This window comes from Castor canadensis, chromosome 9, assembly GCF_047511655.1.
Source record: "Castor canadensis chromosome 9, mCasCan1.hap1v2, whole genome shotgun sequence".
In the NCBI taxonomy this organism is placed as follows: Eukaryota; Metazoa; Chordata; class Mammalia; order Rodentia; family Castoridae; genus Castor; species Castor canadensis.
The window spans coordinates 77,994,327-78,014,380 of NC_133394.1; the positions used below are offsets into that span (position 1 = coordinate 77,994,327).

At 37.4% G+C, this 20,054-nt stretch overlaps 1 protein-coding gene across 5 annotated transcripts in view; it reads right to left on the reverse strand.

Annotated features, from left to right (window-relative positions):
* Gria2 (glutamate ionotropic receptor AMPA type subunit 2) overlaps positions 1–20,054 on the reverse strand; it is a 138,948-nt gene that overhangs the window by 28,989 nt on the left and 89,905 nt on the right. For all 5 annotated transcript variants that reach the window (XM_074041756.1, XM_074041755.1, XM_074041754.1 and 2 more), the window contains exons 6-8: positions 14,451–14,612; positions 532–699; positions 174–278 (exon numbers count right to left, since the gene is read on the reverse strand). In XM_074041756.1, the coding sequence (XP_073897857.1) occupies positions 174–278; positions 532–699; positions 14,451–14,612 (435 nt within the window). The remainder of the gene's footprint in view (positions 1–173; positions 279–531; positions 700–14,450; positions 14,613–20,054) is intronic.

Consider the following 20,054-nt stretch of genomic DNA (forward strand, 5'->3'; position numbering starts at 1 on the left):
ATACTTACACAAATAAATAGATTTGATTCTAAAAAAATCAAAATCATATCTGTTTACAGAAGTGACTTAAATTCCATGTGAACATTCCCTCCCAGAGAATTTGGAAATGGAAGCCCATAGGTGTGCTGACTCACCTCACAGAGACACCTGCCTTTAAACCTCTAAAGATTTACCTTCCGTGGCCCATTTGTTTTGAGCTCCATGATGTTAATTGTGTAGTTTATTCTTTTTCCATTTTGGTCAAACTTTATATTTCCTGAAAGACCTTCAACCTGAACCTAATGATGAAATGGAAAGAAGCAGAGTTACAAATTTACTGCAATCAAAGACACAAACTGTCCAATTACTGGGTTCGAGTGAAGAAAATTACATTGATAAGGTTTCTTTTCATTCTTCAACCTACCTTTATGCTCTGAGAAAATAATATGGCCTGTATGTTAAACATAAGGAGTAAAACAAGGATGACTCATTTGGCAGGAAAAAGTTAATGGCCATCTGAGGTCACATGAACACTCATCCTGTGAAACTGACCTGCTTAAGAGCCCTTTCTATTTCTACACCTTGTCCCCAGGGCACCGCTGGGTTGGCCAGGCAGTCTCCTGCATTGCCCCTTCGGGAGATTTCAATTCTCTGCTTCCGTAGGTTGCGGAATGCTTCAGTCATCACTTGAACAGCATCATAGGTCAGGGCAGAGGTATACTGAAAAGGATCACATATTGCATAAGAATGCGAGAAAATTCAGAAGCTCACCACACATGGGCAATCCAGACTGCCCTTGTCCACCATACAATACAGGTGCCACACAAAAATATCCATGAAGTTAAACACAGCTTCTATATCTAGAAATCTATGAATCCAGTAGAAGGAGTATGAACTATGGAATGTGCTCTTAACTCCAAACAGTTTCTATTATCTCAGCATCTCATCTCCGTCAGGTGAGACCCTTACATACTATTCATGTCAATGTTTTTTTCTTTAGTTTCTCATTAAGTCATCGCATTGTGATTAGCCATGGTGATACAGAAATTCAAACTCACAAACATTTCTCTACTGTCTAAGGACAGATTCATTCATCGACATGGAAAGAACACAGATTAGTTCTTCTAAGTGAACCCTCCTGGCACTCAGGGATAGCTGCAGTGGTCTTAAGAGTGTTTATGGAAGCTCCCCAGGGTGATTCTGGTGATCCAGAAAAAGAGCCACCGAGGTTCAAGATACCAATTCCTTTATGCTTTAACAGTCAATGATAACATCAGTCCCAAATTTAGGGTATTGAAGGTTCTGTGTGTCAGGAGGATATTGCAGAAGGTGGAGACAAGCAGCAAAATGATGGAGTACCAGTTATTGCCAATGATTGAACAGGTATGACGCCATGCACAAGAGTCACTGCCATCTGTCAATGTATAGTGCTACTGTTGTTAGTAATCAATTACCATTTGACTTTAAAGATTTGCTGAATGCTGAGAAAATTTCTCTCATTCTTTTTTGATCTGAAGGTACTAAAAAGTATGGGGAAACTTGAGAAAACATCATGTCCTAACTGATCTAAAAACAGCCAAGATGCCCTACTACTGACGAATGTGTTAAGAAAATGTTATTTATACACAATGGAATTTTACTCAGCCATGAAGAAGAATGAAATCTTGTCATTCCCAAGTAAATGGATGGAACTGGAGAACATCATCCTAAGCGAGGTTAGCCAGGCTCAGAAGACCAAAAATCATAGGTTCTCCCTCATATGCGGACTTTAGATCTAGGGCAAATACAGCAATGTGGTTGGACTTGGGTCACATGATAAGGGGAGAGCACACATTGGAGGTATGGGGATAGGCAGGAAACCCAAAACTTGATAGTATTTGATGTCCTCACTGCAGAGGAGCTAACACAGAAACCTTAAAGCAACAGAGGTCAATATGAGAAGGGGATCAAGAACCAGTGTAAAGATCAGTTAGAGATGAATCAACTTGGGATGTAACATTTGTACATGGAAGCAATGCTAGGAATCTCTCTGTATAGCTATCCTTATCTCAACTAGCAAAAACGCTTTGTCTTCCTTATTATTGTTTATACTCTGTCTTCAACAAAATTAGAGATAAGGACAGAACAGATTCTGCCTAGACACGAGGGAGGGTGGGGGGGAGAAGGAGGGGACTGGGTGGGGGGGAGGAGAAAGGCCCAAACAATGTATGTGCATATGAGTAAGTGAATAGAAAAAAAATCTTGACCACGACTCCAAAATGGCACTCAGTGCTCTTGATCCTCCTCCATGCCTTGGTAACTTCATTCTTCCACTCTCAAAAAAGATTATTTCATGTCATTTTTATCTTCTCTAAATACTTGTACCTTTAATTCTCTTTCTCCAAACTCCTGCCACTTATCGTGACTTACACATCATGGAGAGTAAGAAACTACCAAATTGAATTCCCTTATTTTTCAACCATGAAACTTCCAAACTCCCCACACAGTTTCCCTGTTGAGCTAACAGTGCATAATGTGGTCATATTGCACATTACAAAGGCCTCTCCTTCAGTTTTTTGATCTCTAATATCTCCTAGTGCAAATAAAGATAAAATAGGAGAGAGAGAGAGGGAGAGGGAGAGGGAGAGGAGAGAGAGAGAGAGAGAGAGAGAGAGAGAGAGAGAGAGAGAGAGAGAGAGATTCTTATCTATATGTCCATACATCCTTCCAAATTCAACCTGATTTTTCCTTTGGTTCATGAATGCCATCCACACTCTCAAACATTACTTTCTTCCCTTTTCCCTTTCTGCCCAGCCCTCTCTCTATCATTCTCCTCACATGGCATTGTCTCTTCCAGTCTCTGAGCATCCTGTGTGCATATTCTTTTTTTTTGTCTTCTTCATCTCTCTTCCTTACTAGAATAATTACTTCATGGAAGGATAGACCTTGTCTGCTACCTCTGGATTCTTAGAGACTAGGGTAAGGTTGTGAAGACAGAAAAGACATAATAGGAAGGAAGGAATGGAGGAAGGGCGGGAAAGAGTAGGGAAGAAGGAAGAAAGCAAGAAAGGGAAGAGAGGGAGAGAGGAAAGTAGAGTGGGAGGGAAAAGAAGAAAGGAAGATAATCAGAGATCTTGATGTACAACCTCTCCTTATGAGACTCGCATTCTCTCCCAGTCCAGTGAAAAGATATGTAAGAAAATCACTGTAATGCATTACCAGATCATAAGTCGGTTCCATGGTGGGCAGATGTTTATCTTCTTTCATTTAACATGAAAATTTTATGTTCAAGCAAATAAGAAAATAGTTTGTGGGATGTGACTTATCTCCTCCATGCAGTTTGTAATTCTATAACATCTATATTTTATGGCAAAAGGGTAGAGTGAGGCTATTATTTGTTTAATCTTTGCCTGGACTAGTTTGGTTGAATCACTTTCATTTTCTCATATAACTCGATAATTTAATGGGAAAGTTAAGACAAGGAGAAAGACAAAAGGAGTGTAGGCTATGAATGCTATGACTGAGTACCGTAACTCTAGTAAGGCATTTATATTGACCTGAAGATATTCTTTGTTACTCTTTTTTTCTCTTTTCTCTCTTCTCTTCTCTTTTCTTCATTTTCTTTCTTCTTTGCTGGGGACAGGGCCAAGGTCTTCACACATCTAAACAGACATTCTACTCCCCAACTATATATAGCCCCAGCACATCTATATATTTTCTTTTCTTTTTTGTGTGGCACTGGGGTTTGAACTCAGGGCTTACATCCCGAGCCACTCCACCAGCCCTTTTTTGTGACGGGTTTCTTCCAGATAAGGTCTTGTGAGCTATTTGTCTGGGCTGGCTTTAAGTAACAATCCTGATCTCTGCCTCCTGAGTAGCTAGGATTTCAGGTGAGCCACTAGTACCTGGCTTGTTTTCTTTTCCCCTTTTTATGAGACAAAGTTTCACATTGTAAACCAGATTGGCCTTCAACTCTGGATTCTCCTGTCTCAGCCTGGCAAGCATTATGATTATAGGAGTGTACCACCATACCTGGCAGTAAATTATTTTTTCTAAAATTTCTTCTCAAATGTTACCAGTTAAAATTTCTTCTCCCATCTTCACTGCTACTCTAGGCCTATATGTGAGTTTTCATACTCCATTTTTTTGTTCTGTAAGAAGATGGGGACATCTCCTGAATGGGTACAGTTGACTCTCTTACAGATATCTAAATTAAGCAGAGCAAAATAAGACCAATTCCTTTTTTTTTTTCAATATCTGCAATGTTTACCTTTAAACTGTACATGCAAGAAATTAGGCAAAAAATAGCCTATTCCATATCCATTTAGGCATACTTTTATTACATGATCTAGCCTGCAATTTCTGAAAACTTTCATAAGAAAATATTCTGGAATCCAGAGAATTTTCATACAAAGATACTAATTTCAGTATTATTTGTAGCATGCAAGAATTAGGAACAACCTAAATTTCTGATGATAAGTGTGAAAACCACACTTTCTGCAATAGGGAATTATTATGATGCCATTAATAAACGGTATTAACAAAATTTCTGTAACAACACAAATGATGTTTATAGTAAAACACATGAAAAACATTAGTATTAAACCTAAATTTTAAAACTGTATTCAACAGGAAAATTAATAAGAAATGGTTATACAGTTTCAAAAGGGGGGGGAATGTAATGAGAAGGACCACATATGACTGTGCATACAGATGACTAGGTCTCTCTCCAAATATTTTAAAACATCCATGTATCTCCTAAAACTGGTTTATATCATGTCTACTTTAGGAAAGAATTCTTTCTTGAAGCAAATAAGAAAAGGCACATCAGGGTATACCTGCATCACTGTTTGTCTGTTTCTATTATCCTGGGGGGGGGGTGATGAATTTGCTTTCTTTTGCTCAATCACTTCATTGCCAATTTAACTCAAACATTACATTAGGCCTCAGAATAGGTAATGGAATCTAAATTGAACTAATTGGATGTTATGAAAATATTGCAATTTGTATTAAAAATTATGATAATAGCTAAAACTCCCAAATTTCATTGAGTCAGCTCACTCACATTACCAGAAGAAATCCATCAAGCCATGTACTAAATGTTTTAGAGGTCTCCAAATGTTAGTGAACTACATTAAAAATAAGATGAGGATGAATGAACTAAAAGCATTTGGACCCAGGCAGCACGGTCTGATTAGGATTCAGAACATGTGCTCACTAGGAAGAAAAGTCCTTTCAACCTTTCCCAAATGGTCAAATAGAATCAAATCTTAAGCTTATTATCATTTTAAATTAAAAGTCACTGTCACAGAAACACAATTCCGGCTGAGCAAAAATCAGCTGCTTCTGTGTCCAGAGCTCCTTTTGGTTCATGCTCAGCGCGCGTGGCTCATTTATTTCCCTAAACAAGTAAGCTCATATTTTTGATTGGCTAGTTAAATATTTCTGGTTTATTTCACTATTCACTAAAGCAGATGTAAATTAATTTGAAGGGAACATCATGGCGATATAACTATCTCCTTCTTTGAAAACAAACGCTGCATTTCTGCCCTGATGTTTATTTTCTGTGAATTCCCTCCGTTGAGCTGGAAATTTATATTTCAGTAGGGGGCAACTTGGCTTCGCAGTATTTCACGACCACATCATTGCCACACTTTCAAACAAGATCGAGGAAATGATTTCTACCGTCCATTCTCTAAATCTGTTTTATATTCCATTTTAAATCCATATTTGTCAAGACTTATTTTTCAAAGATGGAATGAAATACACATTTTAAATATGCTTGTTGTGTCCAACAGTCATCAACAAACCATTCAATAATAGTACTGCTGTAATCACTTATACCAAAATATAGCATTTCTGACATCAAAACAGAGGGAAGTGGGCATGAGAGTTCTATGTTCATCTCAAGCACAATGAATATAAAAGAGGATAAATAGACCGCAATGTAAAAGTTTATGAATTATCATCAAGACAACATTTTTTCCTAAACACGTCATCCATATCATGATAAAATAGAAAAAAAAAAGAAGTACTAACCTTCAGGTACTCCTAAAATGCTATAAATCTTCCTGTCGATGGCCACTTTCTAAATTTTCTTTGCACCTTGAAATTTGGTTGAGTATAGCTTAGAAAGCACTGCATTATTTTTTGTTTCAATCAAAAGGCAAGTTTTTACCCAGCTTACCATTTGCTACTCTGTTATCTTGGAGCAGTATGAGTGGCTAAGGTTTATGCAACAAAGGTAAAATTTAAACCCAGATCTCTGTCTCCTGGGAGAATGAGGGTGACCCATTGTTCTGGTTTGCCTGGGACTAACCCAGTCTTAGAACAGAAAGTCTCAATTCTCAGGAAATTCCTCATTCCCAGGCACACATTCCCAGGCATTTGTAACTTCATTTAGTAAATACTGTGTCAAATAAATGTACAAATAGGAAAGGAGAAGCAAGGGTCTGGAGCTTGGAAATAAGAAGTGGTAAAATATGCTAGAAATGTAAGTTATTGATCAACAGACTTGCTTGCTCATTTCCTCTCATTACTCTCTGTCCTGGTGTAAAGCTAGGTTACTTTTAAGTGTTTTGAAAACTACTCTGTGCTCCACAAAAACAAGGCTCTGTGATCCAATAAGTCCAGGAAATGATCCTAATATTTTATTTTAAAAATTCTGAAAATCTTGGAGTAACAATTCCAGGTTAAGTGTTTAGTCAGCATTTCCCAGAAAATTTGCCATTTTTCATAGTTCCTCAACACCAACTTGTTTTTAATAAAAATAATGTTTTGTGTAACATACTTTAAAAGTTTTATGGCCTGGTAAATTTCACATTCTAATTTCTATGATGGCATAAATTGTAGTTAAGTAAAATTATTATATTTTGAGTGATACTTCTGTAGAGGATCTTATACAATGTAATTCTCTATTTCTTTATTTTACCAAATAATTACCAACAGAGTCAAAAATAGTGGGCTCTAAGAAAAAAAAGTAAATCTATATGAAAAATTTTAGGAAGTTTTTTTTAAAAAATTCCTAGCAATATCCAAGAATCAAATAAAGTCTTAGAAAAAAGAACAGCAGGAGGAATATATTATAAACATAAAATTATTCACTTGTCTTAATTTCAAATTCAGCAGCAGTCCACCCTCTGGAAAAGAGCTGTCTGTGATAAGGTCATCTTTAATTTACTGTAAAGTATTTTGAACATGTGCCCTTTGAAACTTCACTGAATAGAGGCATAAAATCTTCATAAAAACTTGGTAAGCAATCCATATCACATTTTCTAAGGGTAAAATGAAAGCTCCGTAGGCAAGAAACCAAATTAACCATCTGTATTATTCTCTATGAATAATAAAAATAATTTAGTCCACTGTGAAGAAATATTCTTTGTGTAAAAGACATACACTAAAACAATATTTTTCTCTAAATTATCAAAATTGACTCTGGACCTTGGCTCAAAATCTTACTTGTCTTATATGAAATTATATACATAAGGATTCAAATTTTCAGATAAAGCTAATCAGATTCACCCAGAGAGGAAAACAAGTTAAAAATCAAAGCAGTACCTGGTATTGATCCAGTCATAGGTACAGACTAGCTTGGGGCAAAACTCCCATTCTGTAGGCTGTATAAATCCCTCTCCCTGACTCTCCCTGTGCCTAAACCTAAAGTTCCTTATGCTCCATAATCCACAGAAAAGCACACGCTGTGCAGGAATATTTAGTTTTCACCTTTGGCACCTGGAGATCGAAGTGTTTACCTGCAAGTCAGTAGAATCTGTGAGAGGCAGAGAAACCCCACTACTTACTAGAGATTCAGCAGAAATTAGAATTATTAATGAAATTTTATTAAGGGGCCTAAATTGGCTTTTCATGTCATCATGGTATTAAGGGATTTGGGAGAAATCTTTGTGTTCTACACTGGCTCTCTTTATGGATAAAGAGATGTGGAAATATTAAATGAGCCCATATTCCTCCTACATTATAATTATAAATATCTATAATGTATTTTAATGATAGAATATATATGATTTTCAACTTTTTAAAAAATATAAAATTTTATCAAGTAAGTCACAGTACACTTTTTAAATGACAAAAATATAAGGAACTAAACCCATCCAGCCTCTAGATTGTGGTGAGCAAAATGTTTTACTATTTGCCGTGTAAATGCCAAGGCATCAGCTGAGCCTGTGGCCAGTTTAAACACTCAGGAAGCAGCATTAATTCTATTAGGCCACCAGGGTACTATTTAATGCACGACGCTAATTACTGGACTGAAAAAGATTATGCTATTTTCAGACAGGAGTAATAACTCTCTGAGGACAGCAATTAAGAAAGTTTGAGTGTGTGTTAAGTCGTTTCCAAAGTAAAATGGGATTCTTGTGTGAAAGCCAAGATTTAAAGTGCCACGCAAATATCAGTCCTGGATTACTGTTGAGTTCTGAGAACCAGCAAGACATCAAAGACACCAAGTAGAACAAAGGTTACTATATGGCAAGGAAGGACAGTCATAGCTTTCAAGTTGTTAGGGACACCAAAAACACAAAATCTATCTCAAACTAGAAATATTTTTAAATTACCTTACAAATGTTGACAAACGGTCTTTATAATCTATCTCTTTCTAATTATTTTTAAGGGAGGTAAATGTTCTACTTTCAACATCCCTTGGAAATCTAGATGCTATGAACAATCAGGTCAGATTGCTACGGTCCCTTAATCCATCAACAAGTGAAATAACTCATTGCTTTTGTGCCGTTGCTGAACAAAAGAATGTGCCAAAAGCTACAGTAGAATTTCAAAGCAATGATAATCCATATTTTTTCTTTCTTAGTGATTTGATACTTCTGTGTTTACTAATATTTTCCAGATCATTATTCTTTGTTCCTACAAATGTCACCTGTGTACCTACTCTGCAAACCATTGTGAGAGATTTAGGGCTAAGATGATACAAGTGAGGCACATTGCCTTTGAGGGTCTTCTTTTTAACTTACAAATATCTCTCAGCTGAATTTATATCACATATGAATGGCTGTGATTTTTGCAATTATTTCATTTATTAAAGAACTAGAAGAAATGTCAATGTGAGAAATTCATCCCCTTGCCACAGTCACAATTCAGACAACTGTCACCCCCATTCTGGATTGTCCATCACATCTCTGCTTACTCCACCTGGGATTCCTGTAATCTCTTGTCAACAGGAAGTCACATTAATCTTCCTGCATTCAAACAGTGATCACTATCCTCTTCTTGGTCCCTGGTTGCTCTCAGAACAAGACAAAGATAAAATGCCTCAGTGTATCCATGAGGCACACAGGCCCAGGGTCCTGCACATCGTGTACTGTTGTGGATGACACCCAGGGCCTCGCACCTGCTGGCAAGTTCTCTACCACTGAGCTGCACCCAACCCGGACTCTGCACATATCTAAAGTATGGTTTCCCAACATCCTCTCAAAACTTTCTGCCCCAGCCTCATGGAAATGTTTCTATTTTCCATGTTCCTCACTGCAAACATCTTTTCTCTCCTCCAGTTTTCATTCTAAAAGCATTCATGGAATAGCCACTCTATGCTAGGCTTTATTCTAGGGGTGTCAGTGAGCAAATATAAAACTGACACTTTCAAACAGTAGGAAATAATTACAGTGCAATGGATAAATTAATTGCAAATAGAATACTCTAGAAGCTAGGAATGAGAAAACAATTGTGCTCGTGTGTCCCCCAGTGGTTCAGAGACTTGGTTTTTAAGCAGAGTGCCAACCACTGGCTTCCATGGGAAATTGATATTTGGACCAGATCCAATGTGTGCAAGAGGCTTACCATTCAGAGGGAAGCTGGAATCCCACTGCAGAGACCCTGCGTGGGATGGCACCTGAGACACTGAAGAAATAACAAGGGGGCCAATGTAGCTGACGCAGAGCAAATGAGAAGACACTGCCTAGAAGTGAGGACACATATGACTGGATGGCAGAGTATTTGGTGCTTCCTATGCCAAAGGAATGTGTCTGTCTTTTATGCCAAGTAAAAAAGAAGCACACCAAAGTGTTCAGAGCAGAATGATGACAGAATCTAACTTACACTTTAAAAAGACCACAAAGATGAAGATGCAGAAGTCAAGTGTGGGAAGAGAGACCAGTTCGGAGACCGTGGCAATAAGGAAAGGGGTGTGGATGGTGCCTGCGTTTGGAGTGGTTGTAAAGGAGGTGGTAAGAAGTGAGGCAGAGTTAATAGGATTTTCTGACAGATTGAATGTGGACTGCAAGGGCGAGAGAGGAATTGGAACTGAAGTTTTGGGCCTAAGCACCCACTGAAGGCTGGAATTGCTATCACTAGAGATGGGAAAAACTGCTGAAGCAGAGTTTGCAGAAGCGGACTATGAGGTAGTCAGTAGTGACAAATCACAAATTCAGTTTTGAGACCTGTGTGGTATTGTGTGCCTGCAACCCCAGCACTGGGGAGGCAAAGGCAGGAGGATCAAGAATTCCATGCCAATCTGGGTTTAACAGAATTCAGGGCCAACCTGAGATGTATAGTAAGAATTTGTCTGAAAAACCAAAAACAAAAAATAAGTTCAGTTTTGAGCACATAATTTTAAGATGTTAATAAGATATTTTCTATCATTGCTACAAAGTAATTGCTGGTTTTTATTCTGAAGATAAACTTTTTGAAGGTCAAAACCTTGTCATTTCTCTGACACCTAGAGTAGTGCCTTGCAGAGGAGAAAGTCAATAAATAGGTGCTGCATGAATACGTGAATGAATGAATGAAAATTGCTCTGAGATATCAGCAAATTATTGAAAGAAAGTCAAATTGAAAATCTCAGAGCTATGAATCTAGACTTATTTTTACAAGAAAGAACAACTTCAACATTACAATTTATATTCAATAGTTATTAAAATATGTTAAATATTAAACACATGTAAGATTTCACTTGTATTCGTTGAATGAAATTTATTTTGAGTAGGAAACTATGCAAACTGCATTAACTTTGGGGATAGATTTCAACTTTGAAACAATCATTTATTTATTATTCCCACAACTGGATATAATACCCAAAGCCTAACTATGGAAAGAACTTGATGTAATGAACTGGATTTTTATAGATTTTTGTGCCTATAACACTAGTTTTTATTCTGAAGTAGTAAAATGTGATTTAAATCACCAGACAATGTATCTGATACAGTCAGTGACCCAAATAACAGTATCAAAGTAAATAATCTCATTAGGGATATTTTTGTCCCCTTTTTTCAAGTGACCTATGTATCCAGAAAGGACTCCTTATATAGAAAACACAATATAGATCCTTAGTTTTTCCTTCTTTCTTCTGCATATGGAAGCAGAAAAATTAAATGAAAGCATTATGGCAGTTTTCTCACATCGGCACTTTTGATTTCTGTGGTTACAGTTACCTGTGGTCACCATGGTCTGAAAATATGAAGTGGGAAATTCCAGAAATAAATAATTCATAAGTTTTAAATTGCCTGCTGTTCTGAGGAGCAGAATAAAATCTCATGCTCTCCACTCTATCCCACCCAAGATATGAACCACCCTTTGCTCACTAGGTCAACCCTGTATAAGCTACCCTCCTATTAGTCACTTAGTAACTGTATCAGATTGACTGTTGTAGTATGGCGGTGCTTGTGTTCAAGTAACTTTTATTTTACTTAATAATGCCTCCAAAGTGCAAGAGTAGTGAGTCTGACAATTTGGATATGCTAAAGATAAAGCTATAAAGTATTTTCTTTAAGTGAAAGTGAAAAGGTGAAGTTCTCAACTTAATAAGGAAAGAAAAAACTGTGTTGAGGTCACAATATCTGTATCAATCACCTTACTTCACCTAATTCATAGATGTTATATCATCTCAAACTAACAGCAAGCAAGAAAATGAATGCAGTACAAGAAGATATCTGAAAGTCCACATTTACAAAACATTTACTAAAGTATACTGTTATATTTATTCTATTTTATTACTAGTTGTTAATCTCTTACCATGCCTAATTTAAAAATTAAACTTTATCAAAGTGTGTATATATATATATAGGAAAACTATTATATAGAGAAAGAGAGAGAAAAAAAATGGCTAAAATTCCCTCATTTTATGAATGAGGTGGAAAAGGGAACGAGCCTTTAAGTGCATCTGTGTTTCTGACCCTACGCTAACGTGTGTCCTGTATCCTAGTTAATCTTCATTGAAAGTCACGATTGCCTTGTGCAGGGGAGAAGACTAGACGTAGGGTTAAAGAGCCATGCAGAGCCTATTTTTAAACCTGTTATCCTACATTCTTTGCAACATGCCATAACAAAGGGCCATCATGATCTGTTTGAAAATTGGCCAAAGCAACTGGAAAGGAGGGATTGTGGAAGGGCAATGCTACAGAGGGTAGGGAGCAAAGAAAATCAGCATGGATGCTTTCAACAGAGTGGAGTCTCTCACTAGGTTTTGGTAAAATGTTCAAAGATCTCTAATACCCACAGAACACAATTTGATACAAAACACATGGACCTGGATAGTGAACCGCATCTAGGAGAAAAAAAAGAATCCCATTTTCTTTCACACTTCTCCCAACAGGTAGCAGTTGTGAGCGGCACAGTGATGACAAGAATACCCAAAAGGAGTATGCTGGCTCCCTTTGAGGTTGAATGGTGCATGTGCTCTTCAAGAACTGAAATGGCATTTCCTTTTAATGGTCAGAAGTCTGCTGTTCACAGAAGAAGCCTTAGTTAGATTTCTCCTGAGCCCTGATGGAGACACACGCTGATGCTGAGGATCCAGTATTCATCTGAGTTCTCAGCAGCCTTGTTTCTTGAAGCTATCCAACAAGACCACATTATAGGGCCAAGCACAGTGGCTCCCTCTTATAGTCCCAACTACTCAGGAGGCAGAGATTGGGAGGAAGTGGTCCAAGGCCAGCCTAGCCAAAAAGTTAGCAAGACCGTATCTGAAAAATAACTAAATTTTTTTTTAAAAAACAAGGTGGGGGGACCTGAGGGGAAAGTTGGCTCACCTAAGCATGAGACCCTGAGTTGAAACCCCAGAACCAACACAAGCAAACAAACAAAAAACAGCACCCAACAGGAATGGTGATTTTTTTAACCTGCAAAGGGTACTTCTTTGAAATTAACTTAAAATTAAAAGGATCCATTTGTGCACCAACAGTAGAGAACTTCACATTTTCTGATCCATATCTATGACCAGTATCATAGCCCGACACAAATTTACAGTTGAACACCATCTCTATGATGAATAATCATCTTAACTGGCTTCCCAAATAGTTCACATAATCTACATTGTAACACACAAAACAACAAAATCACTGCACACTTGAAAATGTTTTTTACCTGTAGCCCATAATCATCACACATCAGTCTTCATCCACTCACTCCACATCCTCTCTCAGCCAGAGCTTAATCTTTACCACAGCTCCCAATAAGATTAGTAACAGAAGACAAAAAAACTTCTCCCCAGCATCAGAAATACTTAAGGTTTGAAAGTAAACATATGCATGTGTACATACACAATAAAATACATAAGATAAATAAGGGGACCTCAGTGTGTCGAAAGTCCACAAAGAACAAAGCAGGCATGTATATCACCCTATACCAAGATTAACTCAAAATGGATCAAGGATCTTAATATCAGACCCCAAACTCTTAAGTTGATACAAGAAAGAGTAGGAAATACTCTGGAGTTAGTAGGTATAGGTAAGAACTTTCTCAATGAAACTGGGTGGTTCTTAAAACTAAGCATGATGTTACATTTAGCATTCAAAAATTCTGTTTGATTGCATAAAGCACTACATTTGTTTTTCCCATTATTAAAGTAAGTTGAGATTTTTATCTGCTTCCTAAGGTATTCCAGAGTCCAGGCTATTCATCTCCAGTGAGTTATACACACACACACACACACACACACACACACACACACACACACACACAAATACATTCAAAAAACACATGTACTTTTTAACGTGTGACCATATGTTTATTGACCAAACTGTCTGCAAATGAGTTTTTGAAAATTAGGAAACATTGACAACTATTGTTCTTTAACTTGTTTACAAACATGTTCTATGCAGCAGCCAGACTGTCTTTCATTCCTCGGTCTTAACCTAAGAATCACTTCGTCCTCAGAGCAGGACCTCACAGAGTACTTAATGGGAGACAGCCTTGCCTGCCGTGTCTTTTAGAGTTTGATGTACCCTCCTTCCTGGCATTCTTCCCATGCTTTTTGTCCTTCCACAGCTAAACTGTGAATGGAGACAGGATCCTGCCTTTTTGTTTACCACCAAAGTGCCTGGTTCAGAATTCCCTCAATATGAAGCCAAGGAGGTAAATAAATGAATGAAAGGAAGTAGAAAACTGAGATGTGATATAGTAAAATGCTAAGTGCTTCTTAACATCAAATGTGAAAAAAGCATACCTAGCAGTCTGCAGAAGCACTCCTTCCTGTTTCTCTAGATCCACCTGTTTCCTCACATAGGAAAAAAAAAGCAGAAACAACAGCAAACCTTAATTGTAGTCGTGTGTGCTCCAGGGTATTCTTTTTCTTCCAGTGTTGACCATCTTTCTATAAACTTGGACACCAGAGAATCGTCGTAGTCCACGATCTGAAATCCAGAGACATTCGCACCTCCAAACTGAATTTTTAATAGGTCTCCATCAGTAAATCCCTAGACGTAAAGCACATGTGTGTCATGCACAAAAGAACACTTACCACATGACTCTGTGCACAATAGTTTATATAGCTTGAAGAACTCATGAGAGATAAAAGCCTACAAAACAGGTTTCAGGGATTTATCAGCCAGCATCCTTCACCAGCGCTAGCATCATCTTGACGTCATTGCAATTCCTAGTCAATACCCGTGTGCTGACTGACCATTGCATGAAGCACTCAGTAGTTGTTACATAAAAGTTTCCCCTTTTATTGAGAAATCATCCCTGGAGGCCTGGGTTTCCTTTATAAAATCTGCAGTGGAGCATCACCATGAGTTCATAGGTGCTGAAGAGCTTGTGACTTGTTCCACACTGCAGCCTTCTGAGCAAGTTATTCCCATTTAAATGGATCCTCACCCACCTAATAAAGCATCTCTAAAATGGGGATAGAAGGCACTAAATGACCAGACATCATTCCCAATGGTTGATCTGAAAACAGACCATTTCACATTAAGTCTGAAACTAATTTTATAGACTGTATTAAATTTTAAAAAATCAAATTCTGTTACATAATTAGAATAATTCAGTCATTAATAAACTGTCATGTGGTGCTTCCATTGATTCAAATATTATACTGTCATGAATTTTAATTCAATATTAATGTGTCTGAATTGTAAATATTTTCACATTTTAAACTTATTCTTCATTATTAGCATAATGACTATAAGAATCCTGACTACAATACATAGAAATATCTGTATCTGTTCTTTGTTGTTGATGTTGATGAGTATATACATTGTTTATTTGGGAAAAGGGTAATTGCTTTTTATTGACCAACCATTGTTTGTTTTTTCTTTTTTTTACTTTTCATCAACATAGCACTACTAGTGCAAAAAAGCATATAAAAAAATCAGATTCTCTACTCTACCCCACCCAAGCCAAGTTCAGTTGCTTCAAAGAACTGAATTTCAATGTGTTCATTGTTCACAAATTCACCTTTGTATTTCTGCATGGCATTCTTTTATTGCTCTTTCTTTATCAATTTTAGATATTTTAATTGTTTTTTTTTCTACCAGATGGGCACGTAAATTGATTGCAAGACCAAACCATCATCTCCTTACCCATTTTCATCAATAGTCACTGTATATGCACAAAGATTGCATTTTTTTCATTCCAATGTTAGTAACTGTTGTCACCGTTTCACTACAAGAGAGCTCTATATGCATATTTTCATCTTTTCTGGTTAGTGCCTACAGCATTTCACATGTGAAGAGTGAAGCTTTATAGGCTAGGGCCCATGATGAGAGCTCATTGGTAGAGTTCTTGCCTACAGTAACCACAGGACTGGGTTCAATTGTCAGCACCACAAAAGAAAGGTTTCTTTTAAAAAATAAAACATTCAAACATATGAGGAAATCAATTTCAAATTTTCTCTTTAGCATTTAATTTTGAGGAGGCCTCCTTCTTCCCCTTCTCCCTTGGTGTTTTGAGTCAGTCTTACTACATAGTCCAGGTTGGCCTTGAACTCAAGAACTTGTCCCCCTGAGTGCCAGGATTATAGATATGTACCACCACACCTGGCTTAACACCTCCTTCTTGATGCTACAATATGAATTGGCTCCTCTGTCCATCTACTCCACAGCTGTTGCCCTCATGTGTACCTATTCATTACTTTTCTGAGAAATCTTATTTCCTGGGATTCCTTCCTTGTTTTATTTCTTTCTTCTACTGGAATCCCCCAGTAGTTTCCCAAGACATTGGAGTAAATGTTTTGACACTGCCATGTTTGAAAAGAACTCTACCCTGGCTCAATATAGAATTTTAAGTTGGAACCTTCATAATTTGAAGTTATTGTCCCATTGGCTTTTATTTTCTACTGTCACTACTGAAAAACATATCATATCTAATTCATTTTGGGTCTGAATTGCTTCCTGCTCCTAGGCACTACCTGCCAGAAACTTTTAATATCTTCTCACTCTCTGAAATTTTCCTGCAACTCTTTTTTCTTTCATTATCCTATATATTCAATAGGGAGACTTGAATCAGTCAGTACTGGACATTTTTTGAAATGTTTCTTTCTCCTACTTCTACTTTTTGCTCATTCTAGAATGTCTATTATCAAGATGTTGCAATCCTTAACTTAAATGTCTAAATCTGTTGCTGAGTTTATATAATGTTGACATTATGTTATGTAATCTGGAAGATTTTCTCTTTATATTCAAACTCAAGTAATATAACTATTTTAGAAAAACAAATTAATTTTCCAGAGATCTTCCTTATTCTCCCTTTTTTTCCTCCCTTTTTTATAAAATCTTTTTTTTTTAATGGCTTAAATATTTCCCTTCCTTTTGATATTAATTACTGCTGGAAAATGTAGGCCCCAAAGTGACCACGTGGAGAGGAGTGATCTGGCCAAGAGATTCTTTATTGCCAGGTGGGGGAGAGAGAGAGCCAAGAGAGAGAGAAGCAGGAAGGGCAGGGGCTTAAATACACCTCAGTGAGACTCAGCATGATCTGATTGGTTAGGATCTTATGGTTCATGCTGATTGGAGGTTGGGGCAGAAGGAGGATTCAAGCTAGACTTGAGGCAGGACTGTGACCCTGGAAAACAGAAGCTTAAGGGTGCAGTAAGAACTGAAACCTATCTGCGCCATTATTACCAACAATTACAATTTTAAACATTTTTTCTTACGTTTCTTGCTTTGTTACTCATCATTTTTTGTATCGCATCCTTCATGGCAAAGACTTCGCGAATGCCTAATTATGGTTTAATATATCATGGTAAGACCCTAAAACGTGTCTTGGATTTTCTGTGTACATAAATGAGGCTCATTAGCAAGGTAAGGCAGATGTCAGTTAGATGGTTAGGTGGGCTGCATGGAAGTCCTCTTTGCCAGTACTGGGATTCTTTTCCTCTGGGCCATTCAGAATCCTCTGATCTGCTACATGCCTGGCCAGATTTTAGGGACGGATGGCTGATAGGATGGGAGGTTCAGAATTCCATATAGAGACTTTCACTTTCATTTTGTTGTCCTTGTTTGGGTTTTGTTTTTTCAAAATGTCTCTGAATTTCCAGCACTTTTCCAATTAATATTTTCTAGAAAGCAGTATCACTGAGAGAGGAAGTAGGTCCAGCACCAATAGTTACCTGGTGTTTGGGTGGTGCGCAAAGTACTAGGGGCATCCTGTGTTTCCCCACAAGGAACTTTGAATCAGGTCCTTGTACTCAGTGATTTCAGTGACCCATTCAGGTTTCCAAGGATTCATTTTAGTAGTGTAACTGACAAGAGCTTCTCCTTCCTCTTGGGGCTTTCTCTGCTTTGGCCAATGGCTCTTATCCCTTTCCCAGAGAATTTCCATGGGGCAATGAAAGCCACTCCCTCACAGCCCTTAGTCAATGGCAAAAGCTAATGGCTTTATCTTGCTAATGAGCCCCATTCATGCTCTTAGAAGTTTCAAAGGCCCCTCTTCCCTCCCTCAGGTTCTAAGAGATTGATGCGATTTATATAAGGCAGAGCTCCGGGAGGTCAGACTGGACCCAAATTCCTCCTTAATCATATGCTTAGTCAGCTTCTTCTTTCCCTCTCTCACAGCCCTCATTCCCTTACAGGCTGCTCCTGAAAGTGATGTGCACATGAATACCCAGGCCACACTCAGCTTCTAGAGAAGGCAGTAAGGCCCCTCCCAGTCTCCACATTCACCTTGCTGACTCTGGGTCCTAATTCTTCCAGGACTGACACTCAGTGTCCTGAGCAGGCTTGTTCCTTGTCTGTAGCCACTTGCAGTTTTGCTTTCCTTCTGCATCCTATGCCATATGTTCATCCTTCATCTAATCTGTGCCTTTAAAAAGTTTGTTGACTTCTTGTACTGTTGTTACTTCCTTTCTCATTTTCTTTTTTCTTAGGGTCTTATATAATTTTGTCCTTTCACTGTAGTTTTTACTACAAATGACACTTTCAACTGAAACCTTAGATAAGACTTAAACTAGTCTGAGTGAGGATCTGCATTTCCCTAAGTTTTCTTCTTTTTTATTTAAAAAAAGAGAGAAAAGGGAAGGAGAAAAACTGAGAGCAAGTTACAGGACAGAGCCAAGGATTAGCAATACACATGGTAACAAGCTCATCAAATTAAAACCCACTAACACTGCTGCTACTGGAGATACATTTACAGGGATTTAAAGCAGAAAGTAACTCTCCACTCATGTCCATAAAAATCTCAGATTTTCAGGTAAAATCACTAGCATTGTAGAAATAGCACATTTTAAAGAATTAAGTTAAACCATAAGAGCAAGGCTGAAGAAATGAGTACTTCATACCCTTTGACCACTTCCTTGTCATTGTATGGCTTATTTATGATTTTACATGCTGTATCAAGAATTTAACCACAGCCTGGGTTTAGGAACATAATCAAGCATTCAGCCATTCCTGAAGAAATGAATCAATATCAGTATCTAAAGACATTTTAAATCTTTTAGAACCAACTTTTCTAATACTCATTAAACCCTGGCTGAATCTAGAGTACGGAAGAGGAAAGCCCTTCAACTTTGGATGGCACTTCTCAATTCTAAATGTCAGAGAAATGTCCATGTGTCCTCTAAATATTCAGAAATTACAGCAGAGTGCAGACTTCTGTAACAATCTAATTCACCAGAAGTTCATATAGCAAGGAAGGCATATTCAGAAAAGGAAAATTAGAACCTGAATTTGGATTAAATGAGTTACATTTCTCTCCAGAAGCATGATGGCAGCATGAAATTTTTTTAAAAAATTTTGGCCATTCAAACACTTCTTCCCTTTTTCATGCCATCAGATTATCAACTCTCAAATTGATGAGCTGCCTTCTGTCATTATTTCTCAATGTTCCAATATAATCTTCTCCATCTGGACATTTTTAAAAGTCACAGCTTTCAGTGTGGCTCAGTGTTGTTCATCAAATGACACAATTCACACAGGAGACTGACTGTCCAGGCTGTTCCCAGCACTAATGTGGTTCTGCAGAGACTCAGCAAAGAATTTCATTTATTTTAACTCTTCCTTCCCTACAACAGCCCTTTAGCATCTCCTTCTCTCCTAAGGGAAAATCCTACAGAATTTTGAGAGTCATCAGACACTCATTGCCAAACAGAAATTTCCTTATGAAGGACCACAGCATGTTGGTCTGAAATTCAATGTTTTGTGTCATTGATACTAACTTCCATGACAACAGTATTTATTAGAGTCATAAGTTTTGCTTACTTTTGTTTTTAACCTCTTTTACTACTAGGAATAATGCTTTATGATGTACAAGCTGGTACTCTAGAAATCATAAAATGAATCTGTATTTGTATATATACAAAACTTTTTCAGAATCTTATTATGCTATTTATAGTAAATTTATATTCTCTGCTTCTTTTCCTCTTTTTCTCACCTTTTTATCATTACGTTTTACATAAAGGATAGGGCAGAGATTCTTCAACACAC